The sequence below is a fragment of the Hippopotamus amphibius genome, chromosome 9, assembly GCF_030028045.1.
Source record: "Hippopotamus amphibius kiboko isolate mHipAmp2 chromosome 9, mHipAmp2.hap2, whole genome shotgun sequence".
NCBI classification, from domain to species: domain Eukaryota; kingdom Metazoa; phylum Chordata; class Mammalia; order Artiodactyla; family Hippopotamidae; genus Hippopotamus; species Hippopotamus amphibius.
The window spans coordinates 124,637,202-124,658,450 of NC_080194.1; the positions used below are offsets into that span (position 1 = coordinate 124,637,202).

The window sequence follows — 21,249 nt, forward strand, 5'->3', positions numbered from 1 at the left end:
AAAGCATCTACTATCTGGCCCTTCACAGAAAAACTCTGCCCCTGTTCTAAGCTAAGAAAGTCACAGAGGGCTTCCTAGGTGGCACAGTGGTTAAGAATCCACCTGCCAATGCAGGGGACACGGGTTCGAGCTCTGCTCCAGGAAGATCCCACATGCCGCGGAGCAACTAAGCCCGTGCGCCACAACTATTGAGCCTGTGCTCTAGAGCCCATAGCCACAACTATTGAGCCCATGTGCTGCAACTACTGAAGCCCACGTGCCTAGAGCCCGTGCTCTGCAACAAGAGAAGCCACGGCAATGAGCCCGCGCACCACAATGAAGAGCAGCCCCCACTCACCACAACTAAAAGCCCAACACAGCAAAAAATACCCAACACAGCCAATAAAATAAATAAATTAAAAAAAGTCACAGAAACAGCAGAGAAAAAACATTATGTACAAACATGTTCAAATGTTATAGCGTATAACACAGCAACATAAAGTGGAAGTAATCACACTTCTGAGAGTAGGAGCTCCACTGAGAAAGCTGTGAATCTATGTGATTAAATATTTCCTGTGACATTTGTTAAATTTTTGATGAACTGGAGAAAATGCTTATTATGCAGAACAAAACAATGTGCACGGTAGACTAATGTGGAGAGTATGATTTCAACACATACAGAAAAAGCATGGAGAGAAAGATGTCGAAAAGGTGACAGGCCCTGTCCCTGGGTGGCAGGGTTACAGGTGACTTTTTTTGTTTGTTTGTTTGTTTCTTTACTTTTTCACTGCTCTCCAAAATTCGTAAAACAAGCATAAACTACTATACTTGGGTGATCAAAAGAAAACACCTCCCATGACAATCTCCTTCCAGCTTCAGAGAGAGGAGGTTTCTCAGTGGAGAGGGAGGTCACAGCCCAAACGCAGGACTCTGTCCAGGCCGGTCGCTCTGCCTGGGACCCCTGTCCCTTTCTCAGCAAGGGTAGCCCCAACCTCACTATCCCTGGGAAGCTGTGTCACCATCATTTTGCTCAAGCAAATGAACCACACCATGTGACCTCCTCACCCGCAGGCAGTGGCTCCTTAGGAACCTAAGGAGACAGTAGCCCCATCTTATTTACCTCTCGACCCCCAGAGCTCAGGCCAATGTCTGGAACCTACTGTTTAATAAATCAAACAGGGGGAAAAAGTGGATAAAGACTGGGAAATGGGGCTTCTAAGAAGGCAGAGAGAAGAGAAAGTGGGAAATAGGATCCTCCTACGTATGTAGACCCTGCATTTTCTCTTCAGAGGAGTCCTCAAGGCCCCAGCCCGGCAGCTCCGGTCCCCACCTGCTCTGCGGCCACACTTCCCAAAAGAGCCCTTGCAGGCTCCTTCCTTGCCTGCCACCTTCGTTCATGTGTGGCTTCAGGCAGCAGGCACCCCACAAGCTCCTTAAGGTCGCCCACAACCCAAATCCACAGCTACATGTCACCTCTTTGCAGACCGGTGTTCCCCGCACTTTCCTGGACACCCTCTCACCTGGGTCTCAGGGCTTCCTTCCTCCCACCAGGCACTCCCCCTGCTCCTCACGGCTTCTTTCCTCGACTCCCTCTGCTGCTCCTCTCATCCCTTCCTTCCCATTCAGGGCGCTCCTGTCCCTCTGTAGGTGCCACATAAACAGAGACGCCGCACAGGCCTCCACCTTCAGCTCAAACCAGAGTCCACTCCACGGACTCAACTGACACCTCCACCCGGAGGTCCCTGGGGCCGCCAACCAGGGAGTGCCCAGTCTCGGCGGCGGGCCCTCCTCCAGCCTGTAACCCAGAAGCTGGACCCCACCCCCCCCCACATACAGCCCACCGCCATCCCCGCAGCTCTCTCCTCCCCAGCTGCCTCTTCCCCCACTGCAATGCTCTATGCACACTGCAGCTGGGGAGCCTCAGCAAGCAGATCTCGCCCCACGCCTCCGCCACCCCCTCTGCTTTAAACACTCCAGCGCTTTCCCGCTGCTTTTACAGTTACAAGCGCGGCCCTGTGCATGCCGCTCTGCTCTCTGCCCCCAGCAAGCTCCCCCTACCCCGCACCATGAACCCTCCCCTCAGAGCCCCTGCCAGAGGTCAAGCCTCCCCCAACCACTCACAGCACCTCATGTCCCTCTTTCACAGCCTGGGTCACCATCACAGGTCACAGTTATCCTTTCATCTGTATCACCCCTGCTGGTGGACGCTGCCTGACACAGCCCTCGTGGATAGGCAGGCAGTTTGGACAAAGCAGCCAGGTGCGGCCGGCTGAGGGTGGCGCTGGGAGCCCCAGAGGGCCAGTGTGAGGCCTTCTTTAGTGGGGTGGGGGCTTCAAGAGACAGGTATGAGCCAGAGGTGTGAGGGCAGCAGGGGTGAACACCCACCCTGGCCTTGGTTTTCTGCTGCCCCACAAGTACTGCTGAGCCTGACAGGTACAGCCCAGGACACGGGCTCTGTGACGTGACAGCCCTGGCAGAGCTGGGCACACTTCAGGCCCCCGCGGGCAGGTACTCGAGTCTCACTGCCCACCCTTACCTTGCATGTTGTGCCCACCAGGGCTCCATCGCGGCTCCAGACGGCACCTTGCACCAGGTCCCCGTGGGCCGCCAGCTCTGCAGAGAAGCAGCCGTGGTCAGGAGGGGTCCAAGGTCCCCCCACCCTGTCCCTGGCAATGAGGGCATCAGGGAAGCAGGTGCAGGCGGGCCTGGCTTGGGGGTGATTCTGGGGAAGGGGCAGCAGCGCCTGCCAGATTGGGGGGGGGATGCTTCCTTCAGCCTTGCCCTCCTCAGACCACACCCCTACTCCTTCCCCAGGCTCCCTGCTCCTGAGCGACCTCACTCTGCTCAGCCACCAACTTCCCTCCCCACCCCACACCCCTCGCAGCCCACAGACATGTCACACACACACCCGCCCCGGGCCCCTACTCGGGCCATCCCACTCCCTCCCCCCACAATGCGACAGCTTTAAAATGTGTCCACAAATTCTTTGACGCTCCTCCTGTCACAGGCCAAATTGTGTCCCCCCAAAAGAGGCTGAAGTACTCGAAACCCTCAGCACCTGTGCATGTGACTTTCTTCGGAAATAGGGTCTTTGCAGGTGATCAAGTTAAGCTGATATTGCTAGAGTGGATGCTAATGCAGTATGAATGATGTCCTTGTGAAAAGGGAAATCAGATCGAGAGACAAACATGCAGAGAGAGAAGATGATGCGAACAGAGGGAAGACGGCCGTCGACAAGACAAGGAGCACTCAAAGCCACAGAAGCTGGGGGTGAGGCCCGGAACAAACTCTCCCTCGCAGCTCAAAAGGAACCAGCCCTGCCGACACGTCAATTTTGGACTTCTGGTCTCCGGAACTGTGAGATAATAAATCTGTTCTTTTAAGCCGCTCTGTCTGTGGTACGCTGTCATGGCAGCTCCAGGAAACTATCACCACCTCTCAAAACGTGGGGCCCAATTCCCTTCCTCTTGAGTGTGAGCAGGACTCAGTGACTCGCTTCCCGCGGAGAGCACGTGCCTTCCACAGCGGGGTCATGAACGGCACCGTGGCCTCCTCCGTGCTCCCTCTCTTGGCCTGTCCACCAGGCGAGGCAGCCGCCGTGTAGCGAGGGCACTCAAGCAGCCCACGGAGAGGCCCACGGGGAAGAACCGAGGCCTCCACGGCCGGCACCACGCGAGTGAACCACTTAGGAAGCAGATCCCTCCACCCCAGTCCAGCCTTCAGATGACAGCAGCCCCAGCGGACGCTTGACCCCAATCTCACGAGAAACCCTGAGCCAGAACCACCCAACGAAGCTGCTCCCAAATCCCTGACATTTAGAAATTGTGAGATGATAAACGTTTTCAGTTGTTTTAAGCCTCTAGGCTTCGGGGTAACTCTTTCTGCAGCAGTAGGTAACTACTCTACCGAGGTCTACTACCCTGACATTAATCCCAGCCCTGTCAGCTGCTTGCATTGCGGCCTTGGTCAAGTTACTTCACCTCACCTGTAACATGGGAACGGCAACACCCATCACTGTGACGCCCTCAGCACAGGGCCGGGCACACAAGAAGGGCTTGAGAGATGGAAGTTACAGCTGGGTGACTCCCTGATGACACACTGTCTGGCGGCCTGCACCAGCTTAGGCTGGTCTCCTTGACTGCACCAGGAACACGTTGGGGGCACGGCCTGAACCTTGAATTTCACCTCCCTTGTAGCACACGACGCCTCCACGGTGGGTACTGGCTGACGTCTCGGTAACTGATGCTGCCAGGAGGAAGTCCCTCAGACGCCTCCCTGTGCTGCTGGCCCTTGGTCCCAGCAGAGGTGGGGGCATCACCATGCTGAGCCTGGCCCACCCTGGACACTCTGCACACCCCTGCGGGGCAAGCCCTCCCTTCAATGCTCTGAGCCTCACGTCTTCCTTTACCTTGAACATGTCAAGGAGGACGCTGCAGAGAGGATTTGGTGATGCTGCCTCAGAAAACACCCTGGGCTCCGTTGTTCCTCACACCACAGGGTCATAACCACTCAAACCCTGAGGAACCTGACCCAAAGCTGTCACCATCTATGCGTGGTCTGAGTGTGTGCCCCCCAAAGTCACATGTTGAAACCTAACTCCCACTGGGGTAGAATCCAGAGACAGGGCCTCTGGGAAGTGATAGGTCATGAGGGTGGAGTCTCATGAAAGGAATCAGTGCTCTCATAAAAGAGGTCCCAGAGAGCTCTCTCACCCCGACTGCCGTGTGAGGACACAGAGAGGAGACGGCCCTCTGTGAACCAGGAAGCAGGTCTTCACCAGACACTGAATCTGTTGGTGCCTTGATCTTAGACGTCCAGCCTCCAGAACTGTGAGGAATCAACGCCTGTTGTCTGCAACCCACCCAGTCTGTGGGATTTTGTTACAGCAGCCCAAATGGACCAGGACAATCGATACAGGGAAAATGACAGACGCAGCATTTGGGGGGAGGGGACGTAGAAACAGCAAAATTCTCATCCTCTAGAGGAGAAATCGGTAGCTTGTTTTCAAAACGGAAATGTCACACAATTCAAAAAATAACAGTATAAGGAAGTTATTTAGACAGATGGAGGAAAAAGCAGAAAAAACTGTTAAGTGAGATGAAAACAAATGCCTATGGGAAGTCAGGAGGGATGAGGTGTTTGCAACAAGCCTTGTAAAATTATATAATATATACACACCCGTACACAACCACACACACACACACACACACATATATACATAAATACATATATATGCCACGTACATGTGAAACTTTACCAAAATCATAAACAAAGAAACAAAGCGCTGCCAGGCGGGGCTGCCCAGGGAGGGAGGGCCAGTGTGGCCCGTACCTGTGAGGGGCTGCTGCTGGGCAGCGTCCCAGACCTTCACGGCCCTGCCCGCCGCACTCACCAGGACGCCATCCGCGGTGGGGTGGAACTGCAGCACCTCCACCTGGGCGTCCTCAGGGCCCAGCACCAGCCCAGGCCCCGAGGGCAGCGCCTGGCCAGGGGCCTGCAGCCGCCAGAGTTTCACCTGCCGGAAAGACCGAGCCCGTGAGCCCAGGGCCGGGAGGGGCCGCGACGCCCCCGGCCAGCCTCCAGCCAGCCCTGCCCTGGCTGCCCCCGACCTCAGGGGAAGGGAGGGGGACGGGCTCAGGATCACGGGGCGTGGTTAAGGGCTGAGGGGAAGACACGGGAGCGGGGGGAGCCAGGCCTGCTGTCCACAGGCAGCAGAGCAGCGGAACGCAGGTCACCGCGTGGCTCAGGGCGCGTGCATAGGAGCGGGCGTGGACTGAGGCACTTCGCAGGAGGGGCTGGACCAGGAACCAGCAGGGCCCAGAGGGCTCAGAAGGCCCGTAAGAGCTCTTCCTGCCACTCCACTCACCGTCCTGTCGGCTGAGGCTGTGGCCAAGAGGAAGTCATCAAAGGGAGAGAAGTCCAAGTCTGTGACCAGGTCTGCGGGAGAGAAACAGCTGACACAGCCCAGACAAGGGCCCGCCAGAACGTCCTGTTCCAGCCCACCGTGCCCTCTCTCAAGGCCGGAACCAAGGCCCAGGGCCTCTGCGCGGACCCCTCGGCGGCAGGCTGAGAGTCCTCCGGGGGAGGGCACCTCTGGAGAACAGGGGCCAACGCCACAGGCCCTCGCCTACAACACGCATACCCTAGAGCCCTGCAGCCCAGGGTGGCCAAGGGCCCGGCAACAGGAGGTTGGCAGGACGATGGGCAGGAAGCGCCTCGGATTACCAGGTACCTGCATTCGCCCAGCATCCAGAACCCAGCTCAGGTGAATGGACACGAGCACTGGCCCCCACAGGATTTACAAACAGGACAAAAGAGAGGCTACGCAGCCCTGATGGACCCTCGTCACATCCGCAGGGAGACACACACTTCTCTGCAAATGCAGTAAAAGGCGGGCCGTGTACGCAGTGGGGACCAGGAGAGGCTTCCTGGAGGGGGCACAGCGGGCCCTGGAGGATATGGAGGGTGGCGCAGTTTACGACATCAGGTAGGCAGGGGGCTGGGGTGACGTGCCTGACCTAGGAATCCTCTGCCCCTTGACAAGCCAGGGCTGGACCACCTGCAGGGGGTGCACCTGACTCCAGCCCGGGTAGCCAGCTTCTCTCTGAAGGGAATAAAACCAGGAATGGGAGGCCTAGCGACACGGCACCTCAGGGACTGGCCTGGGTGGAGGGCAGCCAGCTGGGAGGGAGCCGTCAGCTCCCAAGCCAGGACCCTCCTAAAGTCTGTGTGTCCAGCTGCTCCTTCAGTTCTGGAAGCTCCCCAGGAGTCTCCCAATAAATCCCTTTTTGGCTTAAGCAAGCTGGAGCTGGTCTCAGTTCTTCACAACCTAAGAACCTGAACTGCTCACCTCTGGTGGGCTGAGAGGGGAGGTGGGGCACAAGGAGGGAGCCAGAGCCCAGAGGGGAAATGAGACTGGGGGCTTCAAGGGGGCAGAGACAAGGCCAGGCCTCGGGTGTGGGGGCAGCAGAGATGTGAGCAGGACGGCCAGGTCTGAGTCACCAGAGCAAGGAGCACAGAGACCATGCCTACTGCCAGTCTCCCCAAGGGGGCCAAGCAAGTGCACTTTCTGCCCAGGCCAGAACTGGACCCTGGGCATCTGGCCAGAGGAGACAAGAGAAGGGGCAGACGGGGACATGCACTCCTTGGGACAGTCCCAATCTAGACTCCTGGTCAGGGAACCCCTGCCACCCCACCCTGTGGGATCCTCGGGGGACAGGGCAGAGCCCAGGCTGGGTGCAGACCCTGGCATGCCCAATGGAATGAGCAGCAGTGATGTGGCCGATCTGAGTGCTCAGCTGTGCCGGCAGGCCTGTGGCCTTCACGTGTTTATCTCACCAAATCTTCACAATGACCCAGCAGGATGGCACTGTGGCATCATCCCCAACCGGAGGACGAGGACACAAGGACAGAGATGTTAAGTAACTTGCCCAGAGCTGCACAGCTAAGAAGGGGCAAGGCTGAGGGTCAGGCAGGCAGTCCAGCTTCAGAACCTACAATCTCAGCACAGCAACACATGGTCTTTCCCAAATCAGAGCAGGTCCCCAGCCACCACCCCACAGCCCAGACGTGCAGAAATGCTCTCTAGATGCTTCCCAGCCTCCTGCTCCCCTGGACCAAAGGACCACTTGGCCCTGAGCTGAGAGGCAGAAGGCGGCCCTGAAATCAGGGCAGCAGCCAAAACCCAGGCCACCACATTTCCCCACCACCAGCACCTAAGAGGGCAGACTGGTGCCTGGTGCCTGGAGGGCAGGTTCTGAGGAGCTGGAGCTCAGCCATCCTCAGAGCAGCTTCCCGGCAAGGCTGGTCCTGCAGGCAGAGGCTCTGGATCACTGGAGCCACAGTGAGGCTACGATCCTCCAGCAGAACCCTGGTCCCCCAGTAACAGGGGCTCACCACCTTGCAGACAACACCAGCTTGGGGCCATTTCACCATGAGGAAAAAGCATCAAGAAGCAAACAGCATTGTGCCTAAAAACACCTTTAAAATCAGGTTCTGATCCTGGTTCTGCCAGCAGCAATGCCAACATTACTAAGTTCCTAATCTCTTTGAGCCTCAGTTTTCTTAACTGAAAAATCAGTTATTTAAAAACCTAGGACTTCCCTGGTGGTACAATGGTTAAGAATCCACCTGCCAATGCAGGGGACACGGATTCGATCCTTGGTCTGGGAAGATCCCACAGGCCGCAAAGCAACTAAGCCCATAAGCCACAACTACTGAAGCCTGCGCGCCACAACCATGGAAGCCCGAGTGCCTGCCTAAAGCCTGTGCTCCATCATAGGAGAAGCCCCTGCACTGAGAAGCCCACACACTGCAACGAAGAGTAGCCCCCGCTCGCCGTAACTAGAGAAAGCCTGCCTGTAGCAACAAAGACCCAACACAGCCAATAAACAAACAAATAAATAAATATAAAAAAATAAAAATAAATAAAAATAAAACCCTACTTCATGGGCATTCCCTGGCAGTCCAGTGGTTAGGGACTTAGCACTTTCACTGCCCGGGTCCGGGTTCAATCCCTAGTCAGGGAACTAAGATACTGCCAGCCATATGGCACAGTCAAATAAAAAATAAAAAAATAAAAATAAAAACCTGCCTCAAAAAGGCATGAGAATGGATGAAAAAGCAGACTTCATCTACGTGATACAAGGTTAGATGGATTGCAAAAACACCACGCCAAATGTAACAGACCAGATTTTGAAGAACTATGTATAGTGTGAATCTGTTTACGTGAAATGTCCAGAAAAGGCAGTCTGTAGAGCAGAAACCAGCAAATGTTTTCTGTGAAGGTTGGGATAGGAAATGTTTTACGTTTCGAGGGACATACGGTCTCTGTCTCCTTAACTCTGCCGTTGTTGGAAAAACCAGCCACCGGACGGTAAGTCAATGAAGAGGCGTGGCTGTGTTCCAATAAAACTATTTACAAAGACAGGCAGCAGGCCAGATCTGGCCACACAGTAGCTTGCAGCCCCTGCTGCAGAGGCAGAAAGATCAACGTCTGCCTGAGGCTGCAGTGCCTGAGGTAGAAACGCATTAACTGCCAAGGGGCACAAGGGGTCTTCCCAGGATAATGGAAATGTTCTAAAACTGGATGGTGAGATACACAACCCTATAACTTTGATAAAAGTCATCAAATCCTTCCCTGAAAACAAATAATGTTTATAGTATGTAAATGACACCTCAATAAAGTTGTTTTAAGTTTAAAAAAAGGATTAGGTGAGAAAACGGATAACACACTTAGCGCCCAGGGAGCTCTCCATCAGTCTTCACTACTGTCATTTTATTAACTGCCACTGTCTTCATCAGGACTGCTGCACTGAGCTGCACACCCAGACCAGGGACGAAGGATCAGCCCCCTTCCCTCACCCAAGGCTGCCCAATAGGCAGCCAGGAACATAATCCAGAGGGTCTGGGCCTGTGGCCACCGCAGCTGGAGAGGGAAAGAGGAGGCAGCCGGGCCAGCGCTGCTGTAGCCCAAGGAGAGCAAACTGTTCCCTCAAAGCAGGCGGGCTGCCAGGCGGACTGCTGGGCGCCCCCAGAATCAGCTGCAGTTGTGGACAAAAGCTCTCTTTGTGACAGCCCATCTCCAGCCCTGCAGCCCAACCAGCCCCCTCCTTGGAGGGCCCTGAGCAGCCTGGCTGGGGAAGATGCCTGGTGGTGAGAGGTGATCTGCTTGGCTCCAGGAGAGCACACAGGGCTAAGAACCACATAGGGTTGAGTCCTCTGCAATGACAGGGAGCCAGCAGCAGCCTGGAGCCTGGCACTGGCTGGTGCATATCCCCCTCCTTCCGGCCTGACCACCTGGAACACTCAGCTTCCCTCCTCTCTGCCTAGGCCAGAACTCTCAACCAGGAACCAGCCTTCCAATCCGGACCCTGTCTGTCAGAAGGCACAGTGAGGAGAATAGGAGGGACCCAGCTAGCCACAGGGCTGCGGGACCAGTTGGGTATGAATCCCTGGCCCCAGGGAGGGAGGGGCCAGTTCCAGGCTTCCTGGGTCCAGTCCCCACTCACCTGAATGGCAGCCCAGGTGGGTCACGTGTCTCTTGTCCTCTTCCTGGCCTTCCAGAGGCACGATGCCCAGCACACCTGTCAAACAAACATGGGGGCTATGACTTCAAGCCTAATGGGGATCTACTACCCAGGACTCCCAGAGGACATGAGACCCAAAATCTCAGCCTTGGACCTTCCCAGGGCCTCCACCAACTGTAAGGCCACACCCTTCTGGACAGGATGACTGGCCGAGGGTTCGGTTCCTGCCCCACACAAGAGCTTTCCGTGACGTTGACTGTACAAAGACACTAGTGAAAAGTGTCTCTTTATGGCACTGTGGATCATAAGCAGTCAGCGGCCAGCGGCCACCTTCCCAGCTTTACCTGAGAAAGAAGCCATCACCCAAGGGCAGCAGAGATGAGGGACAGGGAGAGAGGTCAGGATACAGCTGAGATACAGCTCTGCCTGAAACCCCTAGAATTCTTAGTAACCCCTAAAATTCTCAGTTCTACAAACCAAAAAAGTATCCATTTCTTGCTTAAGTCAATTTGAGGTCTAAGTTATCACTGACAACCAAAAGAGCCCCAGCTTACACAGGGAGCTTTTGTGTCTGTATTGACCCCAGCTGCCCCCAGACGAGGAGTGGGCTGCATATGGGGACAGCCGGAAACCAAGGCGACAGCCCCCTCCCCACCCTCCAGGCCAAGCTCTTGAAAACCAAGCCAACGTGTGTTGGCAAATGCCTGAAGTGAAGTCGATCTGTCTACTGCACGTTGACTGGTTTGTAGGGGTCTAAGGCCCTTCATGGTGCTGACCACTGAGCCCTCGAGGCCCCTCCAAGCCTCTGGCCCCGCCCTACCTAAGGTGACAATGTCTGAATCCCCACATCCACGTTCACCTCCCTACCTGGACGGTCAGAGTTGAATGCAATTAAGCTGCAACTGGCTTTGATATGGTTCCCACATGAGGGGGCAGTTCCTGCTCGAATGTCACTGATCCAGGCCTGAAAATAAAGAACAAAAAAACTATTGGCCAGGGCTCTGCCTAAAGCAGGGGGTAGGGCACAGGGCATAATCCAGGGGACTCTACCTTAAAGCTGCACCATTAGAGATGTATTCTTTTGGATCAAACCCTTAGAAAATATAAAATGTCCTTGAAAGGATCACCTTCCATAAAGGAGTCAACTTTGCTTATTAAATAAGTTCTCTAATAAGGCAGAGGAAGCTGTCAGAAGAAAACTCCTAAACAAGGTCAAGAGGCTAATTGGGCAGTGTGTGTGTTGGTGGGGGGTTTGATTCTGTCAAAAGGGAGGGAAAGAAGCAGAGAAAGGAGAAGTGAGCACCTAAGGTAGAAGACAGATTCGACTTCCTCAACTGCATTGCTGAAGGCCTCCACCAAGTACAGGGTGTTCTCCAAGCCCCAGGAGAAAACACCCAAGCTCAGAGAGGGGAAAATCATGGCCTTTCCATGAAGTTCTATAGTCAGGTGAACACTGCACCCCCATAAAAAGGCAATAAAGTTATGGACTTCCTAGGCGGCGCAGTGGTAAAGAATCCACCTGCCAATGCAGAGGACATGGGTTCGAGCCCTGCCCTGGGAAGATTCCACATGCCATGGAGCAACTAAGCCCGTGTGCCACAACTTAAAAAAAAAAAAAAAAGGCAATAATGTTAACATGCCCAGGCGTGGAGTAGCAGAGGAACACTTTTTCTAAAACTGAGGTCAGGAAGGTCCCAATGCTTCCTGTTGGTATCAGCACCTCGCAGCATCTCTGCTGCCCAGCCATTGAGCACCTACACTTCCAAGCCCACCCACTCACAGTGTCCCGGAAACCGCCCCCATCACCCAAGTTTCTATTTCAGTGTTCACCTGGCATGAGTAGAACATTATCATCTTGCATTAGTCTTCCCTCCTGATTTATGTTTACTGTATAAATACAATGACAGGAAACATCTTTGAAAAGAACAGATCACCTGCTCTCCCACCTCCCTAACATATAAACCGTTTTAAGCTCTCCCTGTAATTCTTAGTTCCATGCCTGTCTGTTTACCTTGCTGGACTGAGGTGCACCCAGGAACAAGCCCCAGAGCCCCTTAAGTACACTCCAGACCCTTCCCAGCAGTACTTACTGCCCTCAGAGAGAAGGTCTTAATTCAAACGTGAGAACCTCTCCACCACCACCTCCCACTGCAACCTTTCAATGGTTCAACCTCCCCATTGCACTCACAGTAAAACCCAACTTCTTCCTGTGGCCCCTGGGCTCTGCAGGCCCACTCTGGACTCACCTGACACCATGCTTCACTGTCACTGCCCTTCACCCACCCTGGCCTACTTTCCTTCCTCCACCAGGCTCTTTCTCACCCCATTCTTCCCATGGCTGGCTGCTTCTCACCCTTCCTGTCTTCCTGTCACCTCCTCCCAGCAGCCTTCCTAGACCACCCTATTGATGTTAACCCCATCTCTAGGTCCATCTCCATCTTCATCCCAGCCCCTTGTGTGTGTTCTTCAGAGCATTCATTAAAACCTGCATTGCCCTTGCATGCCTGTCTGCTTGCTGGCTGTCTTCCTCATGAGACTAGAAGCACCAGGGAGAAAGGAAAATGCTGCCGTGTTCACTGCTGTGACCCCAGCAGCTGGACACAGCACATGGTACATGCCCAGGAATATCGTCCAGAGGATAAAAACCGGGCCTCTGCTCTAGGCTGCCCTGATGTGAGATGGCCCCCCTGATGGGGTCACCAAGATCAGTTCCTAAGCTTCATTAGGAAGATACTCCCAGACCTTCTAAATAACGTTTCGCTGCAGACAAGGGCTGGCATCATCTCTGAAGCTCACCCCTCATCAAGCCTGCTGCTCTTCCGGGGGACCGAGGTTCCCCCCACCATCTGGTTCAGCTCCTTCGCTGGGCTCCACCTGCTAGGGCTTCCCAGGCCCCACCCAGCCTTTGGCAGCATCACCCCGAGTAGAGGAAGAGCTCACGCCAGCCGCGAGAGGAAGCGCCGGCGGAAATCCGAGGGAGGGGCGCGCCTGTGGCCAAGGAGCTCCCCCTTTCCAGCTGACACACTCGGACTCGCCAAGGCCAAGGCAGAGAGGGGCATCTCTCTCACACCCAAACCCCGGGCAGGGGCGATCCGGGCGGCAGGAAGGAGGAGCCGTGGCTCCCGGGAGAGGCCGACCGGAAGCCGGGAATGCAGACAGCCTCGCAGGCCTCAGGCCTTGGCCCCACTGGGAGGGCTGCGCCGCCTCGGTGGTCCCGGTGCAAGGCGGCCAGGCCAGCGGACCGCGGACCTCTCATCGAGAGGCCAGAGAGTGTCCCGGGAGTTTCAGGTTCTGACCGCGGCGCGGCGACGGGACAGCCCGGACTCCTGACCCAGGCCTGAAGGGGGCGCCCCTGGGCAAGCGGGCTCCGGGGGTCCCCGCGCTGGACCAGAGGAGGGGGAGGGGTGGCCGCGGCGCAAGGGGCGACAGCAGCCGGGCTCACCTCGCGGCGGGGCGGCCGAGCCTCCGTGTGCCGGAACTTGGACACCTTGAAGCGGTTCATGGCGGCAGGGACCCCGGCAGGCGCAGCTTCGAGGACTCGGGCGTCGGCTCTCAGGTGCACTGCAAGCTGCAGCGACTCCCGCCGCCTCCCGCCCCACCCGCGGCCCGTCGCCCGTGGCCACGCCCCTAGGCGCCTCAGGCCAATCGCAGCCTGCTCCGGCCCTTCGGGCCACACCCCCAGCCCCTCTCTCCCCGCGCGCACGCCGTAGGCCCCGCCCCCCCAGCCAATCGCCTCTCTGCCGTCCCTCGAGGCCACGCCCTGATGCCGAAGGGCTGGCGGCTCGCGCCCGGAGGTCACGTGCGGCGCGCTGTAGCCCTGTCCCGAGGGGCGTGTGGAACTGGGGGCAGCAGCTGCGATTTTGTCTGCAGGCATTTGCCCCAGGAGGCTTTCCAGTGTACGGGGCACGCCCTTTCCAGGGAGGAGAGAAAGCAGAAATGAACTAGCTCCATTTCGGAGACAGGGAACAGTCTCAGGGAGAGAGGGGCTGCTGGCACGGGTCACACACATAGTGGCAGTGGAGGGGAGGCCAGGTCTGATGCCAGTCCCTGTCCGCGGGACCTACTCTAAAGGCTCCGCATCCCACCCACCCTGCTTAGGTCAGGTGGGCTCGGTAGAGTGGGGGATGGGGCCTTCAGCGTCCCCTTATAAGGGCAAATCTTGGCAGCAGGCCTTGGGCGCCGTGTGGCAAAGCTCCGTGAAGGAAATAAATCAATTACAGATAAGCTTAAAGGGCAGTAGATAAGGGCCATGGAGAATCCCTTAAATAGCAAATTTGTCCAACCGGCGCTGCTTGCTTAGTGCCCGGATAAACCTGGGGCCATTCATTCCTTTCTCTCTGCTTTTCTATTCTCTTTGAAGCCTTTCTCTTCTCTTGGAAAGAAAATTGACTCCGTGATTCCAGAAAATGCTTTCTGCTTGAGAATGGACAGAACACCTGCTCAGGCGTGTCTGGAAAAGGGACTTTGATCTAAGGAATGCGAATGATTGGTCGCGACGGCCAGCTGCCGTGAAAATTCAGACAACAGCCTCAATGGAGGCAGGCTACCCAGAGGCTAATTCTGAAAGCTTAGCTGGGCACTGGGCACGAATGGACCCCAAAATGCAAGTTCAGTTCTCACAGGTAAACTGTGACCACTTAGAGGTCCTTACTGAGTTAAGAGGGACTTTGACCTCCATGAACTAGACTGTTAGCAGGGTTAACTGAGGCATGGGATTTGGAATTTCAAGCTGTCTGGCAGTCACTGGAGTGCAGGTATCCCACGGCACATACTCTTCAGACTCTGGAATTCCAGCAGCTTTGGAAAAGGCACCATCAGTATGGTTTCAAGTTGGTCATGGTGTTCAAATACTGCAGCTATTGCTTATGGTTTTTGCTTTTTTTTTTTTTTTTTGGCAAAAAACATAAAATTTAACATTTTTACCAGTAGAGTTCAAGAGTGTTAAAGAGATTCACAGTGTTGTGCAACAGATACAGCTTCCTTATCCCCAACCCCCTAGTAACCATTATTCTGCTTCCTGTTTCTGTGAATTTGACTACTTTAGATATTAAATATAAGTGGAATCATACACCATTTGTCGTTTTGTGGCTTTCTTATTTCATCTGGTGTAATGTCCTCAAGGCTCACCCCTGCTGTAGCATGTGACAGAATTTCCATCCTTCTTAAGACTGGATAATATTTTGTTGTATGTATATATCACATTTCGTTTATGCATTTGTCCATCAGTGGTTACTTGGGTTCTCCCGCCTCTTGGCTATTGTGAATAATGCTGTTAAGAACATGGCTGTGCAAATATCTGTGTTGCTCCTTTCAGTACTTTTCAATATATACCCAGAAGTGGGATTGTTGGAGCATATAGTAGTTCTATTTTAAATTTTCTGAGGGACCTCCATACCAGATATTGCTTTTAGTATTACAGTTACTAAAAGTTTATTACCGTCCCTTAGTTACTGTTGGTTGTTTGGTTAATTCTTCAGTATGCAGTAACCCGTATTTGCATCAATAGTATTTGACATAACTTTCCAGTAAGGGGACATTCAGACATTATGTATTGTGGTTCAAATACAAATCAACTATAGACCTAAAACTATAAAATTCTTAGAAGAAAACATAAGGCAAAAACTGCTGGGAAAACTGGACAGCTACATGTAAAAGAATGAGATTAGAATACTCCCTAACACCATACACAAAAATAAACTCCAAATGGATTAAAGACCTAAATGTAAGGCCAGGCACTATAAAACTGCTAGAGGAAAACATAGGAAGAACACTCTTTGACGTAAATAACAGCAAGATCTTTTTTGATCCACCCCCTAGAGTAATGGAAATAAAAACAAAAATAAAGAAGTGGGACCTAATGAAACTTCAAAGCTCCTGCACAGCAAAGGAAACTATAAGCAAGACGAAAAGACAACCCTCAGAACGGGAGAAAATATTTGCAAACAAATCAACAGACAAAGGACTAATCTCCAAAACATATAAACAGTTCATCCAGCTCAATATCAAAAAAACAAACAACCCAATCAAAATATGGGCAGAAGACCTAAATAGGCATTTCTCCAAATATGACATACAGATGGCCAAGAGGCACATGAAAAGCTGCTCAACATCACTAATTCTTAGAGAAATGCAAATCAAAACGACAATGAGGTATCAACTCACACCAGTCAGAATGGGCATCATCAGAAAATCTACAAACAGTAAATGCTGGAGAGGGTGTGGAGAAAAGGGAACGCTCTTGCACTGGTGGTGGGAATGTAAATTGATACAGCCACTATGGAGAACAGTATGGAGGTTCCTTGAAAAACTAAAACTAGAGTTACCATATGACCCAGCAATCCTACTGCTGGGCATATATCCAGAGAACACCATAATTCAAAAAGACACATGCACTCCAATGTTCATTGCAGCACTATTTACAATAGCCAGGACATGGAAGCAACCTAAATGTCCATCAACAGATGAATGGATATAAAAATGTGGTACATATATACAATGGAATATTACTCAGCTATAAAAAGCAAGGAAACTGGGACATTTCTAGAGACATGGATGGACGTGGAGACTGTCATACAGAGTGAAGTGAGGCAGAAAGAGAAAAACAAATATCGTATATTAACACATATATGCAGACTATAGAAAAATGGTACAAATCCACCGGTTTGCAAGGTGGAAATAGAGACCCAGATGTAGAGAACAAACATGGACACCAAGTGGGGAAAGCGGGGAGGGTTGGGGGGGAATGAACTGGGAGATTGGGATACCAAATTGTACACTCTAAATATATGCAGTTTATTGTATGTTAACTGTATCTCAATAAAAGTTCTAAAAAAAAAAACTTCACAACATTGGATTTGGCAATGATTTTTTGGATAATGACACCAAAGGTACAGGCAAAAAAGAAAATATAGACAAATTGGACTTTGTGAAAATTTTTAAAATTTGTGCATCAAAAGACACCATCAACAGAGTGAAAGGCAACCCACAGGATGGCAGAAAATATCTGCAAATCATAGATCTGATAAGGGATTAACATCCAGAATATATAAAGAACTCCTAAAGCTTAACGACAACAAACCTGCCTAATTTTATTTTATTTTATTTTTTTTGGCACACGGGCTTAGTTGCTCTGCGGCATGTGGGATCTTCCTGGAGCTGGGATCGAACCCGTGACCTCTGCATTGGCACGCGGATTCTTAACCACTGCGCCACCTAGGAAGCCCCAAACTGTGGCATCTCTTTTTTTTTTTTTTTTTTTTTTTTGGCGCATGGGCTTAGTTGCTCCACGGCATGTGGGATCTTCCTGGAGCAGGGATCAAACCCGTGTCCTCTGCATTGGCAGGCGGATTCTTAACCACTGCACCACCTAGGAAGCCCAAACCTGCCTAATTTTAAAATGAGCAAAGGACTTTATAGATATCGCTCCAAAGAAGATATACACATGGCCAATTAGCACATGAAAAGATGCTCAACATCACTACTCATCAGAGAAATGCAAATCAAGACGACAATAAGTTACTTACTGAGCCTGCGCTCTAGAGCTTGCGCGCCACAACTGCTGAAGCCCACACACTCTAGGGCCCACATCCCACAACTACTGAGCCCACACTGAAAGGAAGAGTAGCCCCCGCTCACTGCAACTAGAGAAAACCTGCGCGCAGAAAGAAAAAAAAAAAAGACTACAATAAGTTACCACTTCAGCCTCAGTAGGATGGCTACTATCAAAAACAAAACAAGGACTTCCTAGGTGCTGCCCCTAGGTGGTGCAGTGGTAAAGAATCCGCCTGCCAATGCAGGGGACACGGGTTCCAGCCCTCCTCTAGGAAGATTCCGCATGCCATGGAGCAACTAAACTTGTGCGCCACAACTATTGAGCCTGAGCTTTAGAGCCCATGAGCCACACTATTGAGCCCACGTGCCGCAACTATTGACGCCCACGCGCCTAGGGCCTGCGCTCCACAAGAGAAGCCACTATAATGAGGAGCCTGTGCACCACAATGAAGAGTAGCCCCCGCTCTCAGCAACTAGAGAAAGCCCGTGTGCAGCAACGAAGACCCAACGCAATAAATAATAAGTTTTTAAAACAAGCAAACAAAAAAACAAAACAAAAAGCAAAAGCCAGAAAAAAGAAAATAAGTGTTGACAAGCATTTAGAGTAATTGGAGCTCTTGTACATAGTTGGTGGGAATGTAAAATGATACAGCCATTGTCAAAAACTGTATGACAGTTCCCTAAAAAATTAAAGTTGCCACATGATTCAACAATTTCACTTTTGGGTATATACCCAAAAGAATTGAAAACAGAGTCACAAAAAAATATTAGTACGCCCATGTTCATAGCAGCATTATGCACAACAGCTAAAACATGGAAGAACCCAAATGTACATTGATCGATGAATGGACAAGCAAAATGTGGTATATATATTCATTGGAATATTGTTTAAAGTAATTAGCTTTCAAAAAGAAAGGAAATTGGGAACTTCCTACCTGGCGCAGTGGTTAAGAATCCACCTGCCAATGTAGGGTTCACGGGTTCAAGCCCTGGTCCAGGAAGATCCCACCTGCCGCAGAGCAACTAAGCCCGTGCACCACAACTATTGAGCCTGCGCTCCAGAGCCTGTGAGTGACAACTATTGAACCCATGTGCTGCAACTACTGAAGTCAGCACACCTAGAGTCCGTGCTCCACAACAAGAGAAGCCACCTCAATGAGGAGCCCACACAAACACAATGAAGAGTAGTCCCTACTCTCCACAACTGCAGAAAGCCCGTGTATAGCAGTGAAGACCCAATGCAGCCAATAAATAAAGGAAGAAAGGAAGAAAGAAAAAGAAAATTGGGAATTCTCTGGTGGTCCAGTGACTGGGACTTCTCACTTTCCCTGCCAAAGGCCTGGGTTTGATCCCTGGTTGGGGAACTAAGATCCCACAAGCTGTACAGCACAGCCAAAAAAGAAAAAAAAGAAAAGAAAATCTGCAAGATGCTACAACATAAATGAAACGAGAACAAAAAGATAAATACTGTACAATTCCATTTATGAGGTACTTAGAGTACTCAAAATCATAGACGGAAAGTAGAATGGTGGTTGCCAGGGGCTGGGGGAGGAGGGAGGGAGCTTAATGGGTACACAGTTTCATTTTTACAGGATGAAAAGAGTTTGGAGATGGATGGTGGTGATGGTTGCACAAAATTATAAATATATTTAACACTATTGAACTGTGCACTTAAAATGGTTAAGATGGTAAATTTTATGTGCATTTTCCCACAATAAAAAAAAATATAAATCAACTATACACCTATTGCAAAGGTTCATTGTAAACCACCCAAATTTGCTTGATGTCACTTCATTGTTATCCCTGCATTACTTGTGTTTTTTTTCAGTGTACCATTATGTCAGATGGGCCTAAATGGGCCCAGTCAGAAAGTGACTTTGTCCATTTAGGCCCTAGAGGTAAGAAATGGATATGCCATGGGCTAAATCTGGTCTACAGATATATTTTAGTGGTTCACATGGTATTTTAAAAATTGGGAAGCTTCAAAAAAAATTTGGATTTCAGCATCTCTTGAAAAACTGAAAGATTCGGCAACACTAAGTTCACATCCCTACGTGGCTAAAATGTGCACTTGCCACTTTTAAAACATGTTTTCCCTACTCACTACAGTCCCACTGGCCCCTGTGTTCTTTTTTTTTTTAATACTGTTTTTTTTAAAATAATATTTATTTATTATTTGGCTGTGTTGGGTCTTAGTTGAGGCACACAGGACCTTTGTTGCTGCGGGCAAGATTTTTGCTGTGGTATGCAGGATCTTTAGTTGATCCATGAGGAATCTTTAGTTGCAGCATCTGGGATTTTTAGTTGTGGCATGTGGGACCTAGTTTCCTGACCAGGAATTGAACCCAGGCCCCCTGCATTGAGAGCAGTCTTGGCCACTGGACCACCAGGGAAGTCCTGGCCCCCGTGGTCTCATGCGCAGCCACTCCACTCTTGTGCTTTACTCACCTGGCCCTGGCACCTGGGTTTGTGACCCCTGACCTTCTCTTCTGGAAGAGAAGGAGGCCTGGTTGTGCTGGATTATGTGACTATTGCCACAACCTGGGGGCTGGTAAAAGCAGAAGAATCTCAACTTTTCCACTGCCATAGTGATGAACCTGAGCACCACAGCAGGGGAGAGGGAAGGGCCAGAGGGACATCATCAAGGACCAGAGAATGACTATCTCACATGTTCCCAAGTCCATTCTGGCTGAGTGACCGCTAGAGAGTGCTTCTAGCAGAGTTGAGAGCTCTAAGGCTGCTGCAGACTTGAGCAGAATAAGGTATTTCATGGATGCAAGGCTGTTTTTTTGTTTTTGTTTTTTTGTTTTGGCACATGGGCTTAGTTGCTCTGCAGCATGTGGGATCTTCCTGGAGCAGGGATCAAACCCGTGTCCTCTGTATTGGCAGGCAGATTCTTAACCACTGTGCCACCTGGGAAGCCCTGCAAGGCTGAAATAGCCTCCAAGATTCCTTCCAGCTCCTTGAGCCTATGAATTGCCAGCTTTGTCTCTTTGCACTCCTAGAAACCCCACTTCACTGTCTGTCTATAAGGACACTGGAAGACACCTCTCTACCCTAAAAGGCAGTCTATCAAAAAGTGAATCAAATTTCAATAGGGAGGATGTCTGGTTAGCTTGGTGCCTGGCAGGATGATTTTGACTTCACAGGTCCTATTTCCAAGAGGAATTAATAATGAACAAGAATTTGGGGAGTCCACTGTAGTGAAGTCGTCATTCTAGAAAACTCAAAACACTTAGTGTAACCAAAGGAAGAGACAGCAGCAGAAAGAAAAGGGATGAGCAAGAAGAAAGCAAAACAAACAAACCACAAAACCACAAAAGCATTAAAGAGCCTTAGGATGCATCTTTATTTTCAACTGTGATGCCAAAGAGAGGCAGTTTCTGACATGGTATTCCCTTAATCTTCTGTGAAGTCAGTGGTTTCCATAGATTAGAATTTTTGCAAGAGAGGGAGGCATGAAGCCAGCTTCAGTGCCAACAACAAATTATTTAGATCTAGTTATCTGCCCTTGAAATAGTTATTTATTAAAATACACATTAAAAACATTTTTATGCGGAAGTCCTGCCTTGTTCATTTCAGGAGCTAGCACAGAGAGGCACGTGTAGTTATTTCAGCATGGGAAATGAACAACTAAGCAGCAAAATACATTTCAAAAATGGAGAAAAACATGACAGTGCACCTTGTGTTA

General features: G+C 51.4%; 1 protein-coding gene across 7 annotated transcripts in view; it reads right to left on the reverse strand.

Annotated features, from left to right (window-relative positions):
* The window catches only part of CORO7 (coronin 7), a 59,140-nt gene extending 45,541 nt beyond the window's left edge, over positions 1-13,599 (reverse strand). For 4 of the 7 annotated variants that reach the window (XM_057747795.1, XM_057747796.1, XM_057747791.1 and 1 more), the window contains exons 1-6: positions 13,450-13,599; positions 10,875-10,971; positions 9,990-10,064; positions 5,846-5,916; positions 5,311-5,494; positions 2,516-2,592 (exon numbers count right to left, since the gene is read on the reverse strand). In XM_057747795.1, coding sequence (XP_057603778.1) covers positions 2,516-2,592; positions 5,311-5,494; positions 5,846-5,916; positions 9,990-10,064; positions 10,875-10,971; positions 13,450-13,509 — 564 coding nt within the window. In that variant the 5' untranslated portion in view covers positions 13,510-13,599. Of the gene's footprint in view, positions 1-2,515; positions 2,593-5,310; positions 5,495-5,845; positions 5,917-9,989; positions 10,065-10,874; positions 10,972-11,837; positions 11,895-13,449 lie in introns of all 7 variants that reach the window. The other 3 variants (XM_057747797.1, XM_057747794.1, XM_057747792.1) reach the window with 2 other exon arrangements.
* Positions 13,600-21,249: the final 7,650 nt, after the last annotated feature.